We start from the raw sequence: 26,364 nt of genomic DNA, 5'->3' as shown, positions 1-26,364 counted from the left end.
TTGAGTTCATGTCCCTCGACGGCAGCTACGACATGATACTCCTTCCACCGCCGCGCGACAACGACAATGGCGGCCGACAGCCCGCCCGCCGGCGGCGGAATCGACGACGTCTTCCCCGCGTGGTGGAAGAACAACCTTCGAGCTCATCCTGCCCTTTCCCCCGCCGACGGAGGGGAAGGCAGGCGACCAAGGCCAAGCAGGAGGCAACGCCTCGTCGATTGTCGAGCGAGTCGACAGTCCCGGCACCCCAACGAGGGGCGCACCGGGTATCGACTTCGCGCTTGAGACGAAGACGAGAGCCGTCTCCCCGCGACACGCCAATCCCGAGCAAGCGGACGACGCCAGCGCGCTCGCGGAGAGCTTGCTGGATGTCACCCTCGTACCTGAGACGACGGTGCAGTCAGTCCCCGACGTGACTTTATCGCCGCCCGTCGACCAAGAGGTACCGACCGATTCCCATCCCATGTCATTTGGATTCAGCCTCAACCCGCCTAGCGACCGTGCTTTGGCGGGCGCTCTCGTAGAGGCAAGTCCAAACCATCTGGGGTTTCGCATGTGGTCGCCTTGGGACCGGCTGATGGACGTCTCGACCTACGGGCCCTCTGGGTCCGAGGAAGACAACGAGCCCAGCATCCGTTGGGATTTCTCTGGACTTGGCAACCCCAGTGCCATGCGGGACTTCATGACCGCATGTGACTACTGCCTCTCCGACTGTTCCGACGGTAGCCGCAGCCTCGGCGACGAGGGCTGCGGCCCAAGCCGCGAATGTTTCCACGTCGATCTAGGGGGTCCCTCCGAAGGCAATCATCTCGGCATGCCGGAGGACGATGACCTCCCTAGACCGGCGCCCCGCGTTGACATCCCACGGGAGCTAGCTGTGGTCCCCGTTCAGGCGGGGGGCCATGACCCACAGCTCGAGCAAATCCGCGGGGTGCAGGCCAGGCTCGACGAGGGAGCAGGAGCGCTTGAGCCGATCCGCCGGGACGTCGGGCAGGCATGGGCAGGCCAACCCCTGGCCGGAGAAATACGTCATCCGCCCCAGGGCTTCCAGCACCGTGTCGCCAACGACGTCAGGGACAGGCCGCCACCCACATCTAGTGGGGTCGGCCAGAACCTGGCTGCAGCAGCGATGCTTCTCCGCGCGATGCCGGAGCCATCAACCACCGAGGGCCGGCGAATCCAGGGGGAACTCAAGAATCTCCTGGAAGGCGCCGCGGTCCGACGGGCCGAGAGCTCTGCCTCCCGAAGGCAAGGATACTCTTCGGAACCTCATGCCGCGACTTCCCGATTCATGCGGGAAGCCTCGGTCTACACCGGACGCACGCGCAACACCGCGCCTGCGGCCCCGGGCCGCCTCGGCAACGAGCACCATCACCGCAACCGTCGGGCCCACCTCGACGAGAGGGTGCGCCGAGGCTACCACCCCAGACGTGGGGGACGCTACGACAGCGGGGAGGATCGGAGTCCCTCGCCCGAACTGCCCGGTCCGCAGGCCTTCAGCCGGGCCATCCGACGGGCACCGTTCCCGACCCGGTTCCGACCCCCGACTACTATCACAAAGTACTCGGGGGAGACGAGACCGGAACTGTGGCTCGCGGACTACCGTCTGGCCTGCCAACTTGATGGAACGGACGATGACAACCTCATCATCCGCAACCTCCCCCTGTTCCTCTCCGACACCGCTCGCGCCTGGTTGGAGCACCTGCCTCCGGGGCAGATCTCCAACTGGGACGACCTAGTTCAAGCCTTCGCCGGCAATTTCCAGGGCACGTACGTGCGCCCCGGGAATTCCTGGGATCTGCGAAGCTGCCGGCAGCAGCCGGGAGAGTCCCTCCGGGACTACATCCGGCGAATCTCGAAGCAGCGCACCGAGCTGCCCAACATCACCGACTTGGATGTCATTGGCGCGTTCCTCGCCGGCACCACCTGCCGCGACCTGGTGAGCAAGTTGGGTCGCAAGACCCCCTCCAGGGCGAGCGAGCTGATGGACATCGCCACCAAGTTCACCTCCGGCCAGGAGGCAGTCGAGGCCATCTTCCGAAAGGACAAGCAGCCCCAGGGCCGCCCGTCGGAAGATGCTCCCGAGGCGTCAACTCAGCGCGGCGCCAAGAAGAAAGGCAAGAAGAAGTCGCAAGCGAAACGCGACGCCGCCGACGTGGACCTTGTCGCTGCCGCCGAGTACAAGAACCCTCGGAAACCCCCCGGAGGTGCCAACCTCTTCGACAAGATGCTCAAGGAGCCGTGCCCCTATCACCAGGGGCCCGTCAAGCACACCCTTGAGGAGTGCGTCATGCTTCGGTGCCACTTCCATAGGGCCGGGCCACCCGCGGAGGGTGGCCGGGCCCGCGACGACGACAAGAAGGAAGATCACCAAGCAGGAGAGTTCCCCGAGGTCCGCGACTGCTTCATGATCTACGGTGGGCAAGCGGCGAATGCCTCGGCTCGGCACCGCAAGCAAGAGCGCCGGGAGGTCTGCGCGGTGAAGGTGGCGGCGCCAGTCTACCTAGACTGGTCCGACAAGCCCATCACCTTCGACCAAGCCGACCACCCCGACCATGTGCCGAGCCCGGGGAAATACCCGCTCGTCGTCGACCCCGTCATCGGCGACGTCAGGCTCACCAAGGTCCTCATGGACGGAGGCAGCAGCCTCAACATCATCTACACCGAGACCCTCGGGCTCCTGCGTGTCGATCTGTCCTCCGTCCGAGCAGGCGCTGCGCCCTTCCATGGGATCATTCCTGGGAAGCGCGTCCAGCCCCTTGGACAACTCGACCTCCCCGTCTGCTTCGGAACGCCCTCCAACTTCCGAAGGGAAACCCTGACGTTCGAGGTGGTCGGGTTCTGAGGAACCTACCACGCAGTACTGGGAAGGCCATGCTACGCGAAGTTCATGGCCGTCCCCAACTACACCTACCTGAAGCTCAAGATGTCGGGCCCCAACGGGGTCATCACCGTCGGCCCCACGTACAAGCACGCGTTCGAATGCGACGTGGAGTGCGTGGAGTACGCCGAGGCCCTCGCCGAGTCCGAGGCCCTCATCGCCGACCTGGAAAGCCTCTCCAAGGAGGTGCCAGACGTGAAACGTCATGCCGGCAACTTCGAGCCAGTGGAGACGGTTAAGGCCGTCCCCCTCGACCCCAGCGGCGACGCCTCCAAGCAGATCCGGATCGGCTCCAGGCTCGATCCCAAATAGGAAGCAGTGCTCGTCGACTTCCTCCGCGCGAACGCCGACGTCTTCGCGTGGAGTCCCTCAGACATGCCCGGCATACCGAGGGATGTCGCCGAGCACTCGCTGGATATTCGGGCCGGAGCCCGACCCGTCAAGCAGCCTCTGCGCCGATTCGACGAGGAGAAGCGCAGAGCGATAGGCGAGGAGATCCACAAGCTAATGGCAGCAGGGTTCATCAAAGAGGTATTCCATCCCGAATGGCTTGCCAACCCTGTGCTTGTGAGAAAGAAAGGGGGGAAATGGCGGATGTGTGTAGACTACACTGGTCTCAACAAAGCATGTTCAAAGGTTCCCTACCCTCTGCCTCGCATCGATCAAATCGTGGATTCCACTGCTGGGAGCGAAACCCTGTCTTTCCTCGATGCCTACTCAGGGTATCATCAAATCAGGATGAAAGAGTCCGACCAGCTCGTGACTTCTTTCATCACACCCTTCGGCATGTACTGCTATGTCACCATGCCGTTCGGCTTGAGGAATGCGGGCGTGACGTACCAGCGGTGCATGAACCATGTGTTCGGCGAACACATCGGTCGCACGGTCGAGGCCTACGTCGATGACATCGTAGTCAAGACGAGGAAAGCTTCCGACCTCTTTTCCGACCTTGAAGTGACATTCCGATGCCTCAAGGCGAAAGGCGTCAAGCTTAATCCCGAGAAATGTGTCTTCGGGGTGCCCCGAGGCATGCTCTTGGGGTTCATCGTCTCCGAGCGGGGCATCGAAGCCAACCCGGAGAAGATCGCAGCCATCACCAGCATGGGGCCCATCAAGGACTTGAAAGGCGTACAGAGGGTCATGGGATGTCTCGCGGCTCTGAGCCGTTTCATCTCACGCCTCGGCGAAAGAGGTCTACCTCTGTACCGCCTCTTAAGGAAGGCTGAGTGCTTCACTTGGACCCCCGAGGCCGAGGAAGCTCTCGGGAACTTGAAGGCGCTCCTCACAAAGGCGCCCATCTTGGTGCCTCCGGCTGCCGGAGAAGCCCTCTTAGTCTACGTCGCCACGACCACTCAGGTGGTTAGCGCCGCGATTGTGGTTGAGAGGCAAGAAGAGGGGCATGCATTGCCCGTTCAGAGGCCAGTTTACTTCGTCAGCGAGGTACTGTCCGAAACCAAGGTCCGCTACCCACAAGTTCAGAAGCTGTTGTATGCGGTGATCCTGACACGACGGAAGTTGCGACACTACTTCGAGTCTCATCCGGTAACTGTGGTGTCATTCTTCCCCCTGGGGGAGATCATCCAGTGCCGAGAGGCCTCGGGTAGGATCGCAAAGTGGGCGGTGGAAATCATGGGCGAGACAATCTCGTTCGCCCCTCGGAAGGCCATCAAGTCCCAGGTTTTGGCGGACTTCGTGGCCGAATGGGTCGACACCCAATTACCGACGGCTCCGATCCAACCGGAGCTCTGGACCATGTTTTTCGACGGGTCGTTGATGAAGACGGGGGCCGGCGCAGGCCTGCTCTTCATCTCGCCCCTCGGGAAACACCTACGCTATGTGTTACGCCTCCATTTCCCGGCGTCCAACAATGTGGCTGAGTACGAGGCTCTGGTCAACGGGTTGCGGATCGCCATCGAGCTAGGGGTCCGGCGCCTGGACACCCGCGGTGACTCGCAGCTCGTCATCGACCAAGTCATGAAGAACTCCCACTGCCGCGACCCGAAGATGGAGGCCTACTGCGATGAGGTTCGGCGCTTGGAGGACAAACTCTACGGGCTCGAGCTCAACCACATCGCTCGGCGCTACAACGAGACTGCGGACGAGCTGGCTAAAATAGCCTTGGGGCGAACAACGGTTCCCCGGACGTCTTCTCCCGGGATCTGCATCAACCCTCCGTCAAGATCGACGACACGCCCGAGCCTGAGGCGCCCTCGGCCCAGTTTGAGGCACCCTCAGCTCGGCCCGAGGCGTCCTCGGTTCAGCCCGAGGTACCCTCGGCCCCCGAGGGTGAGGCGCTGCGCGTCGAGGGGGAGCAAAGCGGGGCCACACCTGATCGAAACTGGCAGGCCCCGTACCTGCAATATCTCCACCAAGGAGAGCTACCCCTCGACCGAGCCGAGGCTCGGCGGGTGGCGCGACGCGCCAAGTCGTTCGTCCTGCTGGGCGATGAGAAGGAGCTCTACCACCGCAGCTCCTCAGGCATCCTCCAGCGATGCATCTCCGTCACCGAAGGTCAGGAACTCCTGCGAGAGATACACTCGGGGGCTTGCGGCCATCACGCAGCGCCTCGAGCCCTTGTCGGGAATGCTTTCCGACAAGGCTTCTACTGGCCGACGGCGGTGGCCGACGCCACTAGAATTGTCCGCACCTGCGAAGGGTGTCAATTTTATGCGAAGCAGACCCACCTGCCCGCTCAGGCTCTGCAGACGATACCCATCACCTGGCCCTTTGCTGTGTGGGGTCTGGACCTCGTCGGCCCCTTGTAGAAGGCGCCCGAGGGCTACACGCACCTGCTGGTCGCCATCGACAAATTCTCCAAGTGGATCGAGGTCCGACCTCTGAACAGCATCAGGTCCGAGCAGGCGGTGGCGTTCTTCACCAACATCATCCATCGCTTCGGGGTCCCAAACTCCATCATCACCGACAACGGCACCCAGTTCACCGGTAGAAAGTTCTTGGACTTCTGCGAGGATCACCACATCCGGGTGGACTGGCCGCCGTGGCTCATCCCATGTCAAATGGGCAAGTAGAGCGTGCCAACGGCATGATTCTACAAGGGCTCAAGCCTCGGATCTACAACGACCTCAACAAGTTCGGCAAGCGATGGATGAAGGAACTCCCCTCGGTGGTCTGGAGCCTGAGGACAACGCCGAGCCGAGCCACGGGTTTCACGCTGTTCTTCCTAGTCTACGGGGCCGAGGCCGTCTTGCCCACAGACCTGGAATACGGCTCCCCGAGGACGAGGGCCTACAGCGATCAAAGCAACCAAGCTAGCTGAGAAGACTCGCTGGACCTGCTGGAGGAGGCTCGGGACAAGGCCTTGTGTAACACCCTGAATTTGGGGGTATAAAATTTCTTTGCTCATATTCACAAATTCAGGTGTTACTTCCCTTTTTTCATCCTTTCCCAATCTTCTCTTTCTCATTTCTATAGGAGAAAAGTGGTTATTTCATTTGAAATTATAGTCTATTAGCTCAAACCCTAAGGGAATATGAATTGTTGCATCATGTTGAACCCTAGATTTCACTTTTGTTTGGTGCATAGTTCTCAAAAAGTCTAATTTGAATTTGGGCTCATTTGAATTTGAATCAAATAGAATAAATAAAAGAAAAGGAGAAAACAATTCCAAAATAAAAGAAAAAGGCAAAGCAGCCCACTTCCCCGCCCCCCTCGGCCTTTCGGCCCAGTCGGCCCACCTCGCGCGCGCGTCTCTTCCCCCCTCCTCTCTCTGCGCAGCGGGCCCGGCCTGTCGGCGCGGCCGCCTTCCGCGCACCCGCCTCCCTCTCTCTCTGCTCGCCCGGCCCCACCCGTCAGCCCCGCTTCCCTCGCGCCCGCACCCGCTTTCTTCTCTCTCTGCGCCGCGGGCCCGGCTTGTCAGCTTCTCCGTCTTCGCGTAACCGCCGCCGTGCGTGCCGCGGTCTCCGCGCCCACGTCGCGCGTGGGGCTCGCCCCACCTCGCCCTCGGCCACTTGAGCCCCGAGCCTTGCTCGCCATCTCCCCCTCCCTCATTTGCGCACCAACCGGCCCCCCTCTTCCACCTCTCCCTCGCTGTGCGCACGCCAGAGCGCCGCCGCCGTAAACCCCGCCGTTCCGAGCTCGGTTCCCGGCCGCCGTTGGAGCTCCGCCGTGTCCATTGCCACGGTGAGCTTCGCCCCGACGTCCGCAACCCGGAACGCGCATCAATTTCCCCTTCCCCTCCCTATTTCTCTCTGCCCGCGCTCACCCGCCGTCCGCCGTGCAGCCGCCACCGTCGACCCGGGTCACCGTCGCGTCTCCGTCGCCGCCGAGGAGTCCCCGGAGCCCGCCTTGAGGTAAAGAACCTCCCCCGCCCCTATTGGCCTTTATTTTGCTCTCTGCTGCGTTTGATTGCTCGTCGGAGTTGCTTACCGCCGCCGCCGAGCCATCTCCGCCGTGAGCCACCCCCCTCCGGTGCCCCTGCCCCGACCCAGACCCCACCAATGGATTCCCCGTGCCCTCCCTAACCTCCCCGGCCACTCGGATCGCCCCAAGGACCCGCAGGGCCCCCGCGCCCCTCGTCTCCGGCGAGCTCCTCCGCCGCGGGGACGGGCGCCGCCGCCTCAGCTGGCTGGGGAAGGAGACAGGAGCCAGCCGCCCCATCTCCGCCGTCCATCTTAGATCGGACGGCCCTGTTTCAAATAACCCGAACCCAACCTCACCCGTCCGCCCAAGATCCAACGGCCCAGAGCCGTTTCCCCCGCGCCCCGCCTCCCTGCCAACTGGGCCCCGCCTGCCAGTCGCCCGCGCCCGCGCTGCCCGCCCGGCCCCGCCTGTCAGCCTCGCGCCCGCGCTGCCCGCCCGGCCCCGCCTGTCAGCCGCTCACGCCGCCGCGCGCCCGCGCGCCCGCCGCGGGATCTAATCCTGGCCGTCGATCTGAGATCCAACGGCTGTAAGCGCCCGATACCCCTTCGCCCGCGCATTTTCTTAAAGAACCCCCTGTTTTCTGGAAATTGCGCCCGTCGTCCCTGGTTTCTCGCGGTTAGGTCCTCGGACCTTTTATTTAATTCAAAATAGGTCCTTAGGGTATAATTTTAACCCCTAAACTTGTAAAATTCATAACTTTGTCATATGAACTCCAAATTAGGTGCTTCAAATTGCAAAATGTTCATAATATTATTATCTATCTGTTTATGCAATGTTTCCCTGCTGTTTCCATGTCCCAATTAATGGTTAATCATTAGGATAAAGTTAATGTTATGGGAACCCTATTTGAGATAAATAAAAGATAGTAGACTTTAATAAAAGATGGAGCACTTAAGTTTATGGACTCAAACACTTAAGTTTAGGAACTTAAACCAGATAATTATTTAATCCCACCACTGACTTGAACCTGATTAGTGGATAATGAATCACTTTGTATAGTCCTCTACCCCAGACCTAGGGAACACTAGAGTGCCTATCCCTTTTTTGTTATGAACATGTGACCTCTCTCTGCTGCATATGTTTGGTATATTGTTTTTGTTTGTTATTTTCCCAAGTGCATAGTGTGAATGATTGCTTTACGTAGACAACGAGCAGTCTGTGTTTCCCGAGGCAGTTGCAGAGGAAGTCCCTGATCAGCAGTTTGGTGAAGGCAAGTGTCCTCTGTCCCATTATGTCCTATTCATTTATAACTTACTACCCCGCACTACTTACTTGAAACCTAAGGATTGACTAGCTTTACATTTTACTTTATCCTTGATGACCTTATGGGCTATTATGGTTAGCACTTTGCTATTGCTTTAACATAATCAATGAACATGATGTGACTATTTATGATACTGTTATCCTGATGATGTTGATGATCTTGTGATACTCTAGGGGGCTCAGGCTGTTTCCTGAGTACCTCTCCGTAAGGACTGGTTCGTTGAGAGACCACCCGGGATAACAGTGCAACCATGAGGGTGAAATGGGGTGCCCTTAGCTGATTAATTAGATGAACTAGAGGTGTAGTTGCTTAGCCGTCGTGCCGTCAATGGGGTCCAGGCACAGTGCTTGCTCTGCCGAGGCTGAGTGCCGAGGTTCTTTCGTTTTGCTCTTTGTTAGTCACTCCCCTGTGGGGAGGGGTACTGTGTTTATCAAACTGGAGAAACCTAACGGGCAGCTATGATCTCTGGGGAATCTTTGTAAAAGCTACGTAGTGATGCCCTGCCGGACCACCTAGGTAGTGGTCAATGGGGATTAGCTCTCCCCGGGTAGAAAGGGAATCATGACTCATGGGTAAAGTGTGCAACCTCTGCAGAGGGTAGTGAAACTGATATATCAGCCGTGCTCACGGTTAAGAGCAGCCTTGGGATCCTCTTTGATTAGAGATACAGATGGTTCGAGAGACAAGGATTATGTTATGGTTTTGGTTCGACGATGATGATGATGTTCCTCGATGAGGAAATGGTTTACGGGTTGGTTAATGCTAAAATCTGGCTTCTACTAATGATAAATACCTGACCAACTAAAAGCAACTACTTGAGCCTAACCCCACATAAAGCTAGTCCACCTCAGCCAAACGGGACATTTGCTGAGTACGTTGATGTGTACTCATCCTTGCTTTACCACAAAACACCAGGTTGTCCGCATTGCAACCACTGCTCAGGAGGAGATGAAGTCGTGGAAGGAGACTTCCAGGAGTTCCAGGATTACGACGAGTTTTAGGTGTGGGTTGGCGGCAACCCCCAGTCAGCTGCCTGTGGAGGCCTTATCTTTACTGCGTTTCGCTAGTACTTTGATTTACTTGTTAAGACAATGAATATGTGGATGTCTATGACTCTATGATGTAATAAGTACCCTTTTATGTTATTATTCGAGCATTGTGTGATGATGTTCATTTATGTAATCGCTGTGTACGTGAGTTCTGATCCTGGCACGTACATAGTTCGCATTCGGTTTGCCTTCCAAAACCGGGTGTGACACCTTGCTACACTCGGCGAGGTACCAGCAGTCCCTGCGACGCTACCACGCCCGAGGGGTCCGGTCCCGAGACCTCCAGGTGGGCGACCTGGTGCTTCGGCTGCGACAAGACGCCCGAGGGAGGCACAAGCTCACGCCCCCCTGGGAGGGACCGTTCGTCATCGCCAAGGTTCTAAAACCCGGAACGTACAAGCTGGCCAACAGTCAAGGCGAGGTCTACGGCAACGCTTGGAACATCCAACAGCTACATCGCTTCTACCCTTAAGATGTTTTCAAGTTGTTCATATACCTCGCACCCACGCAAAGTTTAGTCATCAAGGAAGGGTCGGCCTCGCCTCGGCAAAGCCCGACCCTCCCTCGGGGGCTAAAAGGGGGGGGACCCCCTCTGCGTTGAAATTTTCCTCGAAAAAAGATCTCTTCTGCCAGAATATCTTTCGTGCCTTTTGACTACTTCGAAAAGTGGATCCTGAAAACGACGGAGTACACGTAAGCAGCCAAGGCTGACCGAGCCGAGGGACTCCTACGCCTCCGGGATACAGATACCTCACTCATCACCTTCTGCGATAAGTAACTCACGTTCGGATAAGTGATTCCGCGGACCGAACAAGTCTTCACGTTCGGAAGTTCTTCTGCCGAAGCGATCCTCCGAGCTTTCTCGACTGAGTTGGTGACAGAGCCTCATGGACGGGTAAAGGTGCGCGTAAGCGGCAAGGCCGACCGAGCCGAGGGACTCCTACGCCTCCGGGATACGGATACCTCACTCATCACCTTCCGCGAGAAGCAACTCTCGCTCGCACAAACATCCCAGTTACCGACAAAAAAGTCCAGATACTCGAAACAAGAGGAAAAGAGACGCAGCTTTACAACACAGCGAGGGTGTGTTCTGGCCTCGGCGGCCACAGGAGACACACGCTACAAGACAATCCGATCCTGCAGGCTTGGGTCTTGACGCTGGAAGGGGGCAGCAGCACCCTCGGCATCGACGACACCTTCGGCGAGGTCCGACCTAGCCTCCTACAGCGATGCGGTCCAAGGATCTCCGCTCTAAAGGACGACGTCATCACCACGCCCGGGCAATCGCTGCTAGGGTCTTCTCCGGGAATCCGGCCCGAGCAGGCGGCTCGGCCGGTCGCCCCGGGGCCTCGGCCAGCCGTCCTCCAAGGGCGCCAGCCCGACCCGAGGCCTCGGCTAGTCAACTCCAGCGTCGGTCCCGCTAACGGACGACCCGGCTGGGCTCCGGCCGACCAGGTTTCCTTTTCGAGCCAACTCTGCCCCTGTTCATGCTGATATCGCTGCCCCTGGCCTCGGCTCATCGAAGAGCGGCCAAGGGGTCCCTTTAACTAAGCTGGAGAAGCCTCAGACAACAAGGCCGACCGAGCCGAGGGACTCCTACGCCTCCGGGATACGGATACCTCACTCGTCACCTTGACACGGGGCGACTCACGCTTGGTGAAGCGGTTCGGACAACCAACAGGCGAGTCTTGGTGCTCGAAAATGAGAAAGAAAAAAACACGGCTTCGTGCCAAAATTACATACATGTTCAGGCCTCGACAGACACAATGAACAAAAACACTGGCATTCAAAGTGCCATTACAAACGGAACTCTGGTTCCGTCCCCGCGGGTATGGGCAACCTCGAGCCTGCGGGGCGACGAACACCGGGGGACCCGCCAGCGACCTCTGCAGCAGCAGCCATGGTCCTAGGTGGACGCGGCTGCCGGAGGGCTCTCGTTCGCGTTCCCGCTCAAGGGACACGAACCAGCTATTAAAGCCAAAGAGCGGGCCGCTCCCAAGCGCACCGGCAGGTCCTCGCTGTCGTCCTCGCCGCGAATGCAAGGAAGAGGGCAGAATGTTGCATCCTAGCTGGGCAGCAACAGTTCGCCTTCCCCGGCATGGCTGGAGGACGTCTCCGCCGCAGAGCTGGAGGGCGATTGCCACCACCAGAAGCTGGAAGAAGAGGTGGCCCGCCGACCCGCGCAGGAGGTAGAGCCCCGGCTCGCCTCGCTCCCCGCCCCAGCGAGGATGACGAACACCCTCGACGCTGAGGGCGGGATCGAGATCACATCCCGGCTTGCCTCTCCCCATCCAGGAGCTGGAGGTCACCGTCTTGGGTGACCACTAGCGGAGGGGTGCAACCGGGCTGCGTGATGAAAATCCTTGAAGCCGAACGATGGCTGAAAGGTACCAACTCCCACGGAGTTGCGCTCCTCCGGTGATGACGCGGAAAGACGGCGGGTATCCCCCATCTAGGGGCTTGGAAGGTGGAAAGACACGATGCATAAGGGAGCGCGAAGACATGGTCGCCTTCCAAGGGAGTCGCCCTCCTTTTAAAGGCGACTATCCCTACTTGCGTCCCCAGCCGTCACGGGCTAAGTATTCTCCAACACGCTCCAAGGCCCTCCCCTGCGGCGCGGGGGCTGGGTCCCACATGTCATGCGAGCCGGCTCAGAGCAGAAGAAGCCAAACCGCCGTGCGCGGTGTGCACAACCGCCCAGCGGTTACAAGTGACCCTCCACTTTTGCCCAGACCAACGGGCGAAAGGGGCGGGCGGCCATGCAGGCGGCATGCAACCGCGCCAAGTGGGCGCACTTCTCCGACTCCCAACACGCCCAGCATGGAGGCCCAGGCCCACGTGTCATGCAACCGGCGCGCCGAACGCTTCGTGCATGCAACCGCACCGCCACTTGCGCCACCACCGCGCCTCCTCGATTGCGGAACCAATACCGCGACTCGAGGCGGCCCAGTGCACGACCCAGCAGCGCCAGCCTGGCGCGGCGGTTAGTGCGGCCAAAAATGGGCCGACAGTAATGGCGGTGGCAGGCGGGTGGGAGCAGCGGTCACGTCGTCGGCCAAGCTCACGTCCCATCCGGGGGCAGCGAGAGAACCCTCTCTCACGGCGTAAAGACAACGCGCCCGTGTTCCGTTCCTCGAACGGCTCGTGCACGCGCAACGGCCGCCCCGCCAACCACTCGCCCCGTCGCATTAACTCCGCGGCGGGACAGGCGGCGCCTCTGGCAGGAGAAGCAGGCAACGCTTCGCCTTCGCCGTAATAACCGCGCCAAAAAAGGTACGCCGCGTCGTTCGATTTCATATCCTTTTCCTTTTTCCTCTTTCTCTCTCTGGCAACAGGGACCGGGAAAGGGGGATACCCCGAAAAGGATCCTTCCCTGTGAAGGAACCAGGCTCCGAGCCACCCTACTGATCAGAGGTTCGAAGGCTGCCCCCCCGAAAGGGTTCGACAGCCGCCTCAGATCGCGTGGGCCCTACACCCACTACTGGTCAGAGGTTCGAAGGTCGGCCCCTCGGAAGGGTTCCACGGCCGCCTCAGGCTACTCGGGCTCTGCGCCCATTACTGATCAGGGGTTCGAAGGCTGGCCCCCGAAGGGTTCACAGCCGCCTCAGACGCCGAGCGAGGGATGACCATGGGTACGTTCGATACATAACCAAGGCTCGGGCTGCGCTCCCGAGGTACCCTAGGACATTTTCGAGACCAGCGGGAGCGATCTTGTAACAGAATCCCATCAGAGGGAGGCATCGAGCCCTCGGACCCCGTCGCCAGGGGACCGGGTCCGGCAGATCACCCGCAGGTACTTTTGGGCGTGCCTCTGGGCCCCTAGCCGACCCCTAACGAACGGGGCATAGACGTCCACTCGGATTACCCGCTTGCAGCTCACCGGAGACACCATGTTCGGCGCCCATCGAGGGCAACATGGCGCTTTCCCCCCCTCCTCCTTGCGGAAAGGCGACGCAGGGGCGTATGAAAAAAGCCGAGTCTGTCCCTGATCGCCGTCTTGCCCTGTGCAGAGGCTCGGGGGCTGCTCTCGCAAACCCGGCTCCGGCCGAACCGTTGACAGCGTCAACATACCAGCCCGAGAACTTGGGACCCAACCGTACACCTGGGCTACGGCCAGCTCGCATGAGGGAACAACCAGACCAGCCGAAGCATTACGCAAGGCATTAAGACCTCGAAGGAGTAAAACCACTCCTCCGAGGCCTCGGGGGCTACACCCGGCGGGTGCGCTCGCGCGCACCCACCGGAATAAAATGCAACCGAGAAAGGCTGGTCCCCTTGCAAAAAAGTGCGACGAAAGCCTCCAAGCGAGTGCTAACACTCCCTTCGAGGCTCGGGGGCTACTGTCGGGGACCATAATTAGGGGTACCCTCAAGGCTCCTAATTCTCAGCTGGTAACCCCCATCAGCATAAAGCTGCAAAGGCCTGATGGGTGCGACTAAGTCAGGGATCAGTCCATTCGAGCGACTCGATCACGCCTCGCCCGAGCCTAGCCTCGGACAAGGGCAGCCGACCCCGGAGGATTTCCGTCTCGCCCGAGGCCCCCCTCCAACGGCTGATATATTTCTGGCTCGCCCGAGGCCCTGCCTTCGCTAAGAAGCAACCCTGACCAAATCGCCGCACCAACCGACCAAATCGCAGGAGCATTTAATGCAAAGGTGGCCTGACACCTTTATCCTGACGCGCGCCCCCAGCCGGCAGAGCCGAAGTGACCGCCGTCACTTCGCCGCTCCACTGACCGGCCTGACAGAAGGACAGCACCGCCTGCGCCACTTCGACTGCGGTGCCACTTGACAGAGTGAGACTGACAGGCAGTCAGGCCCGGCCGAAGGCACCATAGGAAGCTCCGCTTCGCCCGACCCAGGGCTCGGACTCGGGCTAAGTCCCGGAAGACGGCGAACTCCACTCCGCCCGACCTAGGGCTCGGACTCGGGCTAAGTCCCGGAAGAGGGCGAACTCCGCTCCGCCCGACCCAGGGCTCGGACTCGGGCTAAGTCCCGGAAGACGGCGAACTCCGCTCCGCCCGACCCAAGGCTCGGACTCGGGCTAAGTCCCGGAAGACGGCGAACTCCGCTCTGCCCGACCCACGGCTCGGACTCGGGCTAAGTCCCGGAAGACGGCGAACTCCGCTCCGCCCGACCCAGGGCTCGGACTCAGGCTCAGCCCCAGAAGACGACGAACTCCGCTTCGCCCGACCCTAGGGCTCGGACTCTGCCCTGGCCTCAGCCGACGGCCTCCACCTCGCCCGACCCAGGGGCTCGGACTCGACCTCGGCCACGGAAGACAGACTCGACCTCGGCTTCGGAGGAGCTTCCACATCGCCCATCCCAGGGCGCAGGCCAGCCACGTCGACAGGAGGCGCCATCATCGCCCTACCCCGAGCTGACACGGGCCACAGGAAACAAGACCGGTGTCCCATCTGGCTCGCTCCGCCAGATAGGCAATGATGGCACCCCCCATACTCTGTGACGACGGCGGCTCTCGGCCCCCTTACGGAAGCAGGAGGACGTCAGCAAGGACTCAACCGCTCCGACAGCTGTCCCTCCGCCAGGCTCCATCGCTCCTCCGACGGCCACGACATCACACCAGCTGGGTGCCAAAATCTCTCCGGCTGCCACAATGGCATGTACTTAGGGCGCTAGCTCCCCTCCGCTAGACACGTAGCACTCTGCTACACCCCCCATTGTACACCTGGATCCCCTCCTTACGCCTATAAAAGGAAGGACCAGGGCCCTCTTAGAGAAGGTTGGCCGCGCGGGGACGAGGACGAGACAGGCGCTCGCTTGGGGCCGCTCGCTCCCTCTCCCGCGTGGACGCTTGTAACCCCCTACTGCAAGCGCACCCGACCTGGGCGCGGGACGAGCACGAAGGCCGCAGGATTCCCACCTCTCTCACGCCGGTCTCCGGCCGCCTCGCTCTCCCCCCTTCGCGCTCGCCCTCGCGCTCGACCCATCTGGGCTGGGGCACGCGGCGACATTCACTCGTCGGCCCAGGGACCCCCCGGTCTCGAAACGCCGACAACAAATTTGTATAACTCATCATGATGTACATTTTATATTTTGAACATTTCTTCATATGATAAACTAAAAATAAATTTGTTCATAAAACCTATATCTCTCTCATAGTTTATGAAACTACGAGAGATATGTATAGAATTTGTGCATATTGTTAGAACTATCATGTGAGATGAACAAATGATCAAACAACCAAAATAAACTTTGTAGATCTTGAAAAGTTATAGAAGTTTGTAGTTGACAACTTTTTCATTTGAAGTCATATTGTCAACGAAAACTATGTCTGAATTTAAAAATTTTAAAATTTGAATTTTGAAAACAACCTCGAAAGAAAAAACCACCAACATGAAAGTTGTAGGTATTGAAGAGTTATGAAACTTTGTAGTTGACAATGTTTTGGTTTGAAATCATCTTGTTATGCAAAACTATGTTTGAATTTTGAAATTTGAATTTTTCAAACTACCTCGGATGGAAAAACCACCAAAATAAAAGTTGTAGGTCTTGAAATGTAATGAAACTTTGTATTTGTCAACTTTTTTATTTTAAATCATCTTATCATTGAAAAATTCGTGTGAAGTTTTCAAATTTTAAATTCAAATTTTGTAAACGGTCTCGGATGTAGAAACTATTAAAATAGAATTTATACATCTCAAAAAGTTATGCAACTTTATAGTTGGTCACATTTTCAAATAAAATGATACTGATAGAATGGTATAGTATAGTGTGTTGTGTGTGACTAAAGAAATCAAAGACTTCTCTAAACCTGAAATAAAATGGTACTGATTAGGGTGGTAGTCTGATTGGTGAATACCCATGGAAACCTATACCTATACAAATCCATCTATACCCATGGGTATCAACCATTTTGACCCGCAATATAAAATAAACCCACCCAACCCAACCCGTTAATAATTAAAACCCATCACAATCCACCAAAACAAAACCATTTCTTAAACCCACCTAAAATACTCATTTACACCCACCCCATTTGCAGGCCTACGTGTGGTGCAGTCGTTAGGCTCGTAGACAGACTGTTCCTCCTCAGTGTCGCGCACTGTTCTACCTGGCTGGCGTATCTCGCCCGTGCTGATCCCGACGATCGTGCATGCTTGCGTGTGCTCTGTAGCTATGGGGTCCGGTTCCTGAATCCGTGGCGGCATTTGGCACCTTGTACACAATATCTCTCACTGTTCCACTTGTCACGTAAGGAACAAGCTAGCAGGTAGGGGCCGCGGACGGAGCGCTAGCTTGAATGGCGAATGATTCAGCAGAGAAGTTCTTGCTGGAGACCATCTGGACGTAGCGAAATAAGCGAGACTTTATTTTCTTAGATAATCATGCATGGCCCAGTTGGCTCGTGATCACTGATCACCCGCTTCAGCTTTAGTCAGTAAGTTGGGCTCGGTAGTAATACCATTTAAGGCAAACGAATCGAACCAATAATTCCTTTTCTTATGATCCCTTTTTAGTTGTAAATTGTTTTTATTTTTTTGCTTTCTATGACGATTTCGTTGATATCTGCCCACGTTGTTCGAGTATGGTGAGTGATTGTAAAAAGATGATAGGCCTTGTTTTCATGTAGACTAACTATGATATGAGTGTGGTGTTTGCAGCATGTTTCTTGTCTTGGTGTGCAGTGCAGGTGTGGAGTACAAAGGTGGTGGTTGACAGGTGACGCCTAAGGGGAAGGTGAATTAGACAACTTAATAATTATTCCCTCTGTCGCAGGATATAAGACATAACTGTTTTTTTATTCTTGTCACATGATATAAGGCACGCTCGTCAAAGAATTAAATACATTTTCGATGTAGTAGTACTAGTGTTGATAGAGAGAATTAAATACATTTTTTGGTCTTTGAATCATAGGTGGTTACGCTTTATATCCTGGGACGGAGGGAGTACTTCTGACTATGGACTCTAATTTTCATCTATTTAAACCTATACAAGAAAGTAATCTAGACATGCAACTATACATTTGTGAGGTGTGTTGTTATCTCTGTCGCAAAAGTTTCATGCAATATAGGTTCCAATCTTATCACTAGACTACCAAGCTAAACTAAAAACGTAAGTACACAACCTAGACAAGAAATAAATAAAGTATGAAAGCTTAATTAAGATAGAGATGCAACTTCTATTAGTGACTTCAGTGTTTTTAATAAGGTATCGAGAAGCTCATGCTTCTCTCTAGCCCTTGTTCGAGCCCCTCGCAAGGGCCAAGACCCCAGTTGTGATATTCTGGCCCCAGGGGATGGTGATATCCTAGTCCGTCAAGGCTTAATATAATTAATAGAGTACTCATATCAATAAGGTGTATCTTCTTTTTCGAAAGCCTATCTCGAAAGAATCTCCAAATTAAGCGTGCTTGCTTAACTTGGAGCAATTTGGGATGGTTGACCGACCGAAAAGTTTTCTCGGGTGCGCATGAGTGAGGACAAAGTGCACACAAAAGACTTGTGTCGGTCTGTGGAAACAATATATGATCCTAGAAAGCTGCCAGGAGTAAGTATCGTCGGTTCGAGAGTGGACGGGGTGTTACACCAGTCAAATAACTTCATGGATAGCTACCGGGACATCCCCATGTACCAGTGGATCTCCTCTTTTGGACCATTCCCTGCCATCTTCATTATCAAGCTTCCAACCAAACTATCATGGACTTCATTTCCTTTGGTACACAGTAGCAGCCACATCATAAACTGTAAGGGAAATGGTCTGAGGCCTAGAGAACTACTCATTTACCATTCTTCGTTGTCTTGAGGGCTCAAGTGAAGTCTGAGAAGATTGTCTAGACTAGAAAATTTTATTAGATCTCATTCACGTCTCTATGGTCGTTGGATTCGGTCCGCCACTTTGTCCCCAAATCACACTTTAAACTTTGATCAAGTTTATAGAAAATATATAAACATATACAATATCAAGTAAATGCACTATCAAATATATTTCATGTGTAGCTATTATCTAATAAGATTTTATCAAATATATTTCATGTGTAGCTATTATCTAATCAATCTTATTTTATGTTGTAGATAAGTTAGCGTTGTTTGAGATAGCAGTAAAGACAAATCTAAAATGACTTATGTTTTGGAACAACGAAAGTACAAGCTAGGCCATCCCAATGCAATTCTGATTGACAATATGCCTAAAGTAGATGCAAATGCGCAGTCGGACAACAGCATGGCAGCGAAATGAGCTGAGACCATTAATGTGTAAGGCCTTGTTCGTTTATCCAGGAATAAACTAGAATCATTCTAGCTGATCAAAACTTATATAAATTAGAGAAAAACAAACCAGCTAGTAATTGTTTCATGCCTCCATTCCCGAATAAACGAACGGCACCTAAACCAGGCCATAACAGCTTGGCATTTCAGCATAAACTTTCATGTTCAGTGGGAAACAAAACAGTACTACTGCTTCTACCCAACTTACTAAAATATTGTCGGACGAAAATGATTACCAGCGCTGTGTATACCTTGGCAAAATAATGATGTAAATGATTGACAAACCGACTAGAGATTGGAGAAATGTAAGGCAGTGGAGAAAGACTCATGTCAGCGAAGTCCAGACTGGATAACACGACAAAATTCGTGTGATGCTATGGTCCTACACTTCAGGACGGTCTGAAAAATATGTATCTGGGCTTCAAAATTTTGGAAGTTCCTAATCACGACTATCTAAAGTAATTTCTACTGCTGCTAGTGCTCTTTTTAGTACTAAATTTGCCTAACTAGCTGCTGTCTCTGTACTTTATCGTGCACTGGAGGACGGGCAGATGGTTTAGGACTTGCAGAGTAGGCAGAATATGATCGTTGAGGGCTCTTAAGATGATCAATCCCTCGTCTTCTAAGAGCATGTGGATTGACACCTGCTTTGTGAGCAGCGATGACTCCAATTGCTTCCCAGTAGTTTCGGACATTCAGCTGAGGAGAAAACATTCAGAGTTACCAATAACTTATTAGATCTATGAGCTTATCTGAAAGAGTCAAAGAAAACACGAAAGAAGATTATAGATGTATGTTGTGTACCACTTCTATGCCGAACTTGTCTGGAGTATCATCAAGCACTGTCTCATTTTCCTGCACGGTAATGATTAAGGGCTGCAAAAAAACAAGAAATGAGTAATTTAGCTGACCTAGTTAATCATGACTAGCATTTTTTGCAATTAGCTCCAATCATGACGCTAACATAACTTGCATCGATGAACTTATCTAACACACTGTGCAGTCAAAGTAGATACATACTTCATCTTCCATCACTAATTAATATGGGCGTTATACCTTGTCCTTTCTTGCAGCTCGAGCAAAAGCAAGTGTACCATCTCCTCCACAGGAGTCCTTGGGAAGAATAACACTGTCAACATCACCAGCCACTATGCAACCATGGTCCAAGGTTCCGCTCCTCATGACATATTGTGGAGCATTGCTTAACCCAGCAAGCACACAAGGCAGAAATGTATGTCCAATCTACTTGGTAAAGACATATTATGAATAAACAAACAACATACAGAAGTAATAAGCAATCAGGTTAAAAATAAAAAGAAAAAATATTGACCAAAGAGGCAAAAAGGCGGAAAAATTATAACTTAAAACTGATCGCATAGCACTAGTCTAATATAAGCCTTGTAATAGTAGTGTGATTGTGAAACATATCACTAGTAAATTGATAATTACTTAACTAAGATATGCACGAGTCCACATGAACATTGTCAGCGCCCGAGGAAGTGCATACCTGCAGCAGCTGCTAAGATGCATTCAATGATCCCAGTACAGAAAGTTGTCGCGGGACCCACTAAGATAGGACCACCGCACCTCGGAGACCTCCCTTAGCCCTGGCCAGAGGAGGAGCTTCAGGAGATTTTACATCAGAGCACCCCGAATGGATAACTACGCGCTAAGACTTGTAAAGTCACAAAGAGACCTAGGGCGCACTGGCCTCCGGGCCGATCGAAGGGCCCGAGGCACGTAGTGCCCTGAGAAAATCCTAGAGAAGAAATAATATCAGCCCTTGGAAACCTTGTGCCCCGAAGGGGTAGTTATCAGTTTAAAGCCCCTAGGGCCTCTCGTGCCCAAGGCGCTCATGAGAATAAGCCCTTTGGCCCCTCAGGTCCTAGGGTATTCATGAGAATAAGCCTAAGTTCCCGAGGCCCCTCACACCCCAGGGCATTATGAAAGATAAGTGTCCAGGGCGGTCCGGGCCCCAAAACACACATTGGTACTTGAGCGTTGTGGACCCTCGCTAGACCGGAGGTCCTTAAGCACCCTAGCCTTGCCTAGTGGAGGTGACCAGGTCTAAGCCTTTCAAAGCCCAGTGCACCGAGAAGACAAAGAACACGACATGTCTAAGTGCAATATTGTCTCATGGTAGAAGGATGTGTCTAGGCCCACCGAAGACAATACAACCCCTAGAAATGGGTCCCATGACTAAGGACTTGAAGATAAGTCCATAGCGAAAGCTTAATGGATAAGTCTCAGGTACAACACATTGAATATATGATGGACACCACTACAAACCTGACATTTGTGCTATTGCCACGACTTAGGATGCAGTACGGTCAAGATCACTAATTGTATGTGCATCGATCCTATAGCCAAGCGTGCACACGTGAAGTGTACCATAAATCACTATCAAGTATTTTTTTTCGAAAGCGCAGGAGAGCTACGCATCATTAAATTAAGAAAGGAAAGGTCCAAAGTGGTCCGAATTACAACACCAAGACCAAACCCTCAAGCCTCCCCCACAAGGGGGGGGAGCCCGACGGGCCCATAAATCACTATCAAGTATAAAAGGTTGCCCCGGTTACCAGCTAAATTGTACCTATGGACCCCGACGCCAGAGGACACGACATGGTAGGTATGGCAACCGCCTGAAGAAAGGACACCTCTCACACTATGCCACATTCGGGACATGAGCCCTGGTATGGCTCCAAGAACATGATAAGAACAAGGTAGTTGGGTCTTAGCCGATAGAATCCGATGTTCATGTAACCTCTCTCCCCCTTGCAAGAGGGAGTGAGCTACATTTAAGGGAATTCCAACGGAGAAAAGGGTTGACCCAAATCTATCAAAAGTCGATAGAATTCATTCTACAGCACAGGCAGGCATAAAGGGGGATTAGAACCATTAGGCTACCACCACAATTAGGAGGTGAGGAGGAGCTAGAAGGTCTTGATACTCACTGGTGTTTGAGCTTGTAATTTTTTTCTCCTTTGTGCTCATCAATTGATGCAAGGGGACGTACACTGCAGCCTAAACCTCTCTAACTAACCGCATGTTGACTCTCACTCGTGATCAGGTTCAACATGACCACCGAATTGTGCCATGCTATCTCCTAATTCTCTCTTTCTAGTACTCTGTGTACGTGTACCCTGATGTTGTTACACAACGATAGACATATACCTCTTCAGCAGCAGATCTAGGGCATACTAATGGGCTGAGTGGTGGGGGTAACACTGCAGGAGCATGTGCAGAAGGGATTTTGAATTCTTTCACAACTAAATGACTGATAATTGCTTCAACTCCTGCCAATAGATCAACACCCTGCAATGAACCAACAGTCAAGAACAAAAATGATGAAAAATACAAAAACATTCAGTACCTAGAAAATGCAGAAAATGAAAGATACGGTTGCCAACAAATGATGACATCAGTGTACTGTTAACTGTCATCAATTCAATAGAATTCAAACCCGTCAATATACAAATCCAGTGCCATAAAGGGGCAATGACCTCCATATTCTAGGGGAATGATTGCAATAGCTCTCTATTCACTAAACTTTAGACCAGAATTTGTGTAGCTATCAGACTTCTAAAATTGAATGTCTTGAAACTTGAGAAGGCACATTCTCGACTAAATTCTCTATAAAATTGCTTTGATGCAAATGTCAATGGTACAAGACATCATACAATAAAAAACGAACTACTTGAGCAGACAAGAGTTTACCTTTCCTTCCCGGTAACAATCTGAATCTTCTGGGTCATCATCTGGAAAGCGTGCAACTACAGCCACAGCATTCACATCTGAATGTTTCACTAGTGCGTCAACTGCTCTCAGAAGAGAATCAGAGTTACCAACACTCCCTGTTGACTTCCCACACCTGGGATCAAACCATGTCTTGATCTACACCAAACAAGGGCATGCCCCAAGTCAACATCAAGATTATGGAAGCAGTTAATTGTGCTTACAGTTACAAACTGCCAGTACTAGTATCAGAACAGAGTGTGCACCTCCAGAGGAGCATCTGTAACAATGTACTCCACTACAGGCAAGCCAAGAGAAGCCCTAGTGGCATCTGCAATCTGCAAGTGGCGCAGCCGGAGGTCTTCCTCGATTCCAGAATCCAGCACCAAACCTACCTAGGTGTGATCAGTTACAATATGTCATTGGTTATCTCTTTTGGTAACAATAGTGTCTAGCACTAGCAGCACTAGAGTGTTTGAATGCACTAGAGCTAATAATTAGCTCCTAAAATTAGCTAAAGACATCCAAACAACATAGCTAATAATTCAGCTATTAGCTACTTTTAGTAAATTAGCTAATGACTAACTAGCCATTTGTTAGCTAGCTAGTTGCACTATTAATATTTTAGCCAATTATCTATTAGCTCTAGTGCATTCAAACACCCTGTCTTAGTGGGTTAATCCCCACAGCGCGAGTCAATGCAACACTAACCTTGTTCTGGTGAACAGGTTGGAGAGCCCAGGATCCTTCTGCGAACCTGTCAAGGGCGTACCCTTCCACGTAAAGTGTATTGGGCATCGGCCAGTATAGCATCGCAGCGTTCAGCACCTGCGACATGAAATTTCCATCTCTAACTCTAAGTGAGCAACCAAATTCAAATGGAGAAACAGCAACAGAAGTACAGCAGCATAATGCTTATGACGGGATCCATGACGTTACGTTTGGGTGGGATATGACACAGTCAGCGACGCCGGCGACGGCTCGCGCAACCGGAAGGGCGTCGCCGGCGAAGCCCCCGACGGCCGCGCCGACGCCCGTGGGGATAATTAGAACGGACGTGTAGGGTCTCTTGAAGCACGCGGCTCGCGCATCGGCTGACGGAGAGAAAGAGCGGGCCCGGGTGCGCCTGCGCGGGGCCAACGCTTGCGACGGCGTAAAGCGCGAGGTGAGGAACGGAGCAGAGAGACGGAGCGCCATTGCTTTGCCGGGGCAAGGCAAAGCGAACGACACCTGGTCGAACGAAAGCAGATAAGGCTACGGGCAGCTGCACAGGATGACAGGACTAGGACTCAGGACTAGGACCACATGAGTCGGCCCAGAACGGTCCATAATTTCCCTTGAGGCCTAGTTTGGGTACTCTATTAATAAGTGGGATTTGAGTGGATTGAGATGTATTGAGAGAGTATTTGATCTATTGGGGATTTACACCCTCTCCAATCCCTCCAAAACACTCTAATCCTAAAGTATCCAAACTAGGCCTGAGTGGGCTGGACTGTCAGTTCTCGTTCCTGACCCCACCTGTCAGGCTCTCGGATTTACCTGTCCGCCGCGTTCACTGCTGAGAGATGGCTGTTGAGAAACTCTAATGAAGGGTTATGTGGGCAAATACCGAATATAGCCCTGAGGGCTATCGCGCCTCTATATATAGAACTTGTACCCCTCATATGGAATACAGATCAGAAAGAGGCCAGAGGCCTAACCCTATATCCAGTGTCTCGTATGTTTTCTCTGTCGTGCTTATGGGAAGGGAGACGGGTTCTCTACATCTTCTTGCGCCTCTACTGCTGATGGAAGGGAAGGGAGCGGATCTGGTGATCCGTGGTAACGTAGTTCTCAATACGTTATCAGCACGCTCTACCTCAACGTTGTTGCGAGATCGGATCTGTATCAACCCTTCGTCACGCCGGCAGGTCCTTGGCCTAGCCGAACTGTCCTACGCGACAGTCTTCGAATTCTCTTTTACGCAGTCGAGCGGTATGTCTTTAGATTGGATCAATTATTGATCTATTCATTCGTCGCGCTCGGATGCTTGGAGAAGGAACGGCGGAGTCCGCGCGTTCGCGAGATGCGTCGGTCGGCGCGTATCTGTGGCCAGACAATGAGCCCATACCAGTCTGGGGTAGATCTGTGATCCTTTTTTAGGATCTGCATGAACGGTTGGCCACCCTTCTCGCGCATGACGCGGCTCGTCTACGGTTGCATGCCGCATAGGCCCATGGTCCATGCATGCCTCCTCCATGCACGAATCTACTTTTGAGCGCACTCAGGAAAATCTCGCATGGTGCATGGCTGCATGCATGGCTTTAATTTTATTGTAGTGCAAGTGTTTAAGTCTCCGGTCACGTTTTAATAAAAACCATGTGTGGCTGCATGCACGCACCCGCTTGTGCATGCTGAGTGGCAGAGAAAAGAAAACAGAGCAGCAGTGTCTCCTATAAACAGATAGCTCTCTCGGCCTCATAGTGAGTGCATGGCTGCATGCACGTGCTAACGTGCACTTGAGCTTGCTCCTGTTTGAACTTGGTGAGACCCCAAGTTGTGGCCCTGTTCGTGTTGCATTAACCAACGATAGTACAATTCTAATTCGTTAACATGGTCCACATTATTCAATCTATTTATTTTCTGTTGTAAATAATAAATAGAATAAATCATGTTTTATGTTGCAATTTCTATCTTAATTAATCATTTCACGTCACAAAATGATTAGTAGAAAATTGCATGCTTCAATGTGGGAAAATGCCTTTTAGCACCCGATGTGCTTATGTTCGTGTATAAATTCCAATATTATTTTTCTACTTTATTTCCTGTAGTAAATAGTAGAAAATTAATAATATACATGTGAAGGCTATACTGCGCATAATCAAATCGCTCTAAACATTTACAATATGTTGAGCCTTCAGACTCACACGGAGCGATTAAATTATATAGGGGTACTCGGACGAGTCTATCAGACTATGTTATTAATCGAGTGAGTTATTACATTAGCTGAGCATTAACTGCGCCTGGCAACACGACACAATATTGTGTCGTACGAACTTGGCTGCGTCATATGATTGCTATGTCGCGCTCTCGCTTAATCGGATCGCTCCCGTTGAGTCGTACCGCTATCGCCGAGTCACACATTTTTCGTGGGCCCTGAAGGCATTGCATGTGTGTCGCAACTATTGAGTCACAATTGCGCTTGTTGCGCCTGCTGTGCCTGTTGCGTGTACTTATCGTGTACCCCAACTACCAAGCCACAACCGCGCCTGTTGCGCTTATTACGAAGGCTTGCTATACTGTCGTAGCCCTGATGGCCGCACACGCGTTGATGCGAGATACACTAGAGCTTGTACTCGCTTGGATTGTGGTGGGTTGTTCAAGGTCATCAAGTCACATTATGCGCAATCTTCGTAAACAATTTTGTTTAGCTCTATATTTTATTTGCTTATGTTGTGTGGCATCATATATTTATTTATATTGCCAAGTGGCCATAACAACTATATCAAGCTCTATAGTGCTTGAATAATCTGGGAAAGTAAATGAAATAATATAGAACACAGATAAATTAATTTCGTGCTCTCTTTCCTCATGCATAAAGTTTTACCTGAAGTAACCTGAAGATATATAATGCATGGAAGCCTTTTTGGCATATAAGACATCATAAATTGGGACTCTATTAGTAAGCAAAAAGACCTTACCAAATAATTTAAGACCAGAAATCTCAGTCATACATTGCTCAACCAGATGTTAGCACCTTGCTCTCTTTGTCGCTGAATGACATGAAGCAAACTATGAGATAAAAGGACATGTAATCGCTAGCAACACGAAGTTGCGAGTATACCGAGAG

General features: G+C 53.0%; 1 protein-coding gene across 6 annotated transcripts; it reads right to left on the bottom strand.

Moving 5' to 3' along the window:
* Positions 1 to 18,904: 18,904 nt before the first annotated feature.
* Positions 18,905 to 23,869, bottom strand: LOC100273303 (uncharacterized). Of its 6 annotated transcripts, NM_001147744.1 has the most exons (9): positions 23,475 to 23,763; positions 23,247 to 23,363; positions 22,802 to 22,930; positions 22,518 to 22,694; positions 21,975 to 22,115; positions 20,308 to 20,407; positions 19,857 to 20,042; positions 19,605 to 19,676; positions 19,066 to 19,499 (listed from the first exon to the last, which is right to left on the bottom strand). In NM_001147744.1, the coding sequence occupies exons 1-6, from the start codon at positions 23,730 to 23,732 to the stop codon at positions 20,402 to 20,404; spliced, it is 828 nt and encodes a 275-aa protein (NP_001141216.1). In that variant the 5' UTR covers positions 23,733 to 23,763; the 3' UTR covers positions 19,066 to 19,499; positions 19,605 to 19,676; positions 19,857 to 20,042; positions 20,308 to 20,401. The 6 variants fall into 6 exon arrangements, 4 of the variants coding, with proteins under 4 accessions (XP_020405149.1, XP_020405150.1, NP_001141216.1 ...); NM_001360232.1 differs by lacking the exon at positions 20,308 to 20,407 and having other exon boundaries at positions 19,132 to 19,499; positions 23,475 to 23,869; XM_020549560.1 differs by lacking the exons at positions 20,308 to 20,407; positions 22,802 to 22,930 and having other exon boundaries at positions 18,905 to 19,499; positions 23,475 to 23,864.
* Positions 23,870 to 26,364: the final 2,495 nt, after the last annotated feature.

Source organism: Zea mays, chromosome 3 (assembly GCF_902167145.1).
Source record: "Zea mays cultivar B73 chromosome 3, Zm-B73-REFERENCE-NAM-5.0, whole genome shotgun sequence".
NCBI lineage: Eukaryota > Viridiplantae > Streptophyta > Magnoliopsida > Poales > Poaceae > Zea > Zea mays.
Note: the sequence above shows the minus strand (reverse complement) of the source record. Positions and strands in the feature narration are given on the sequence as shown.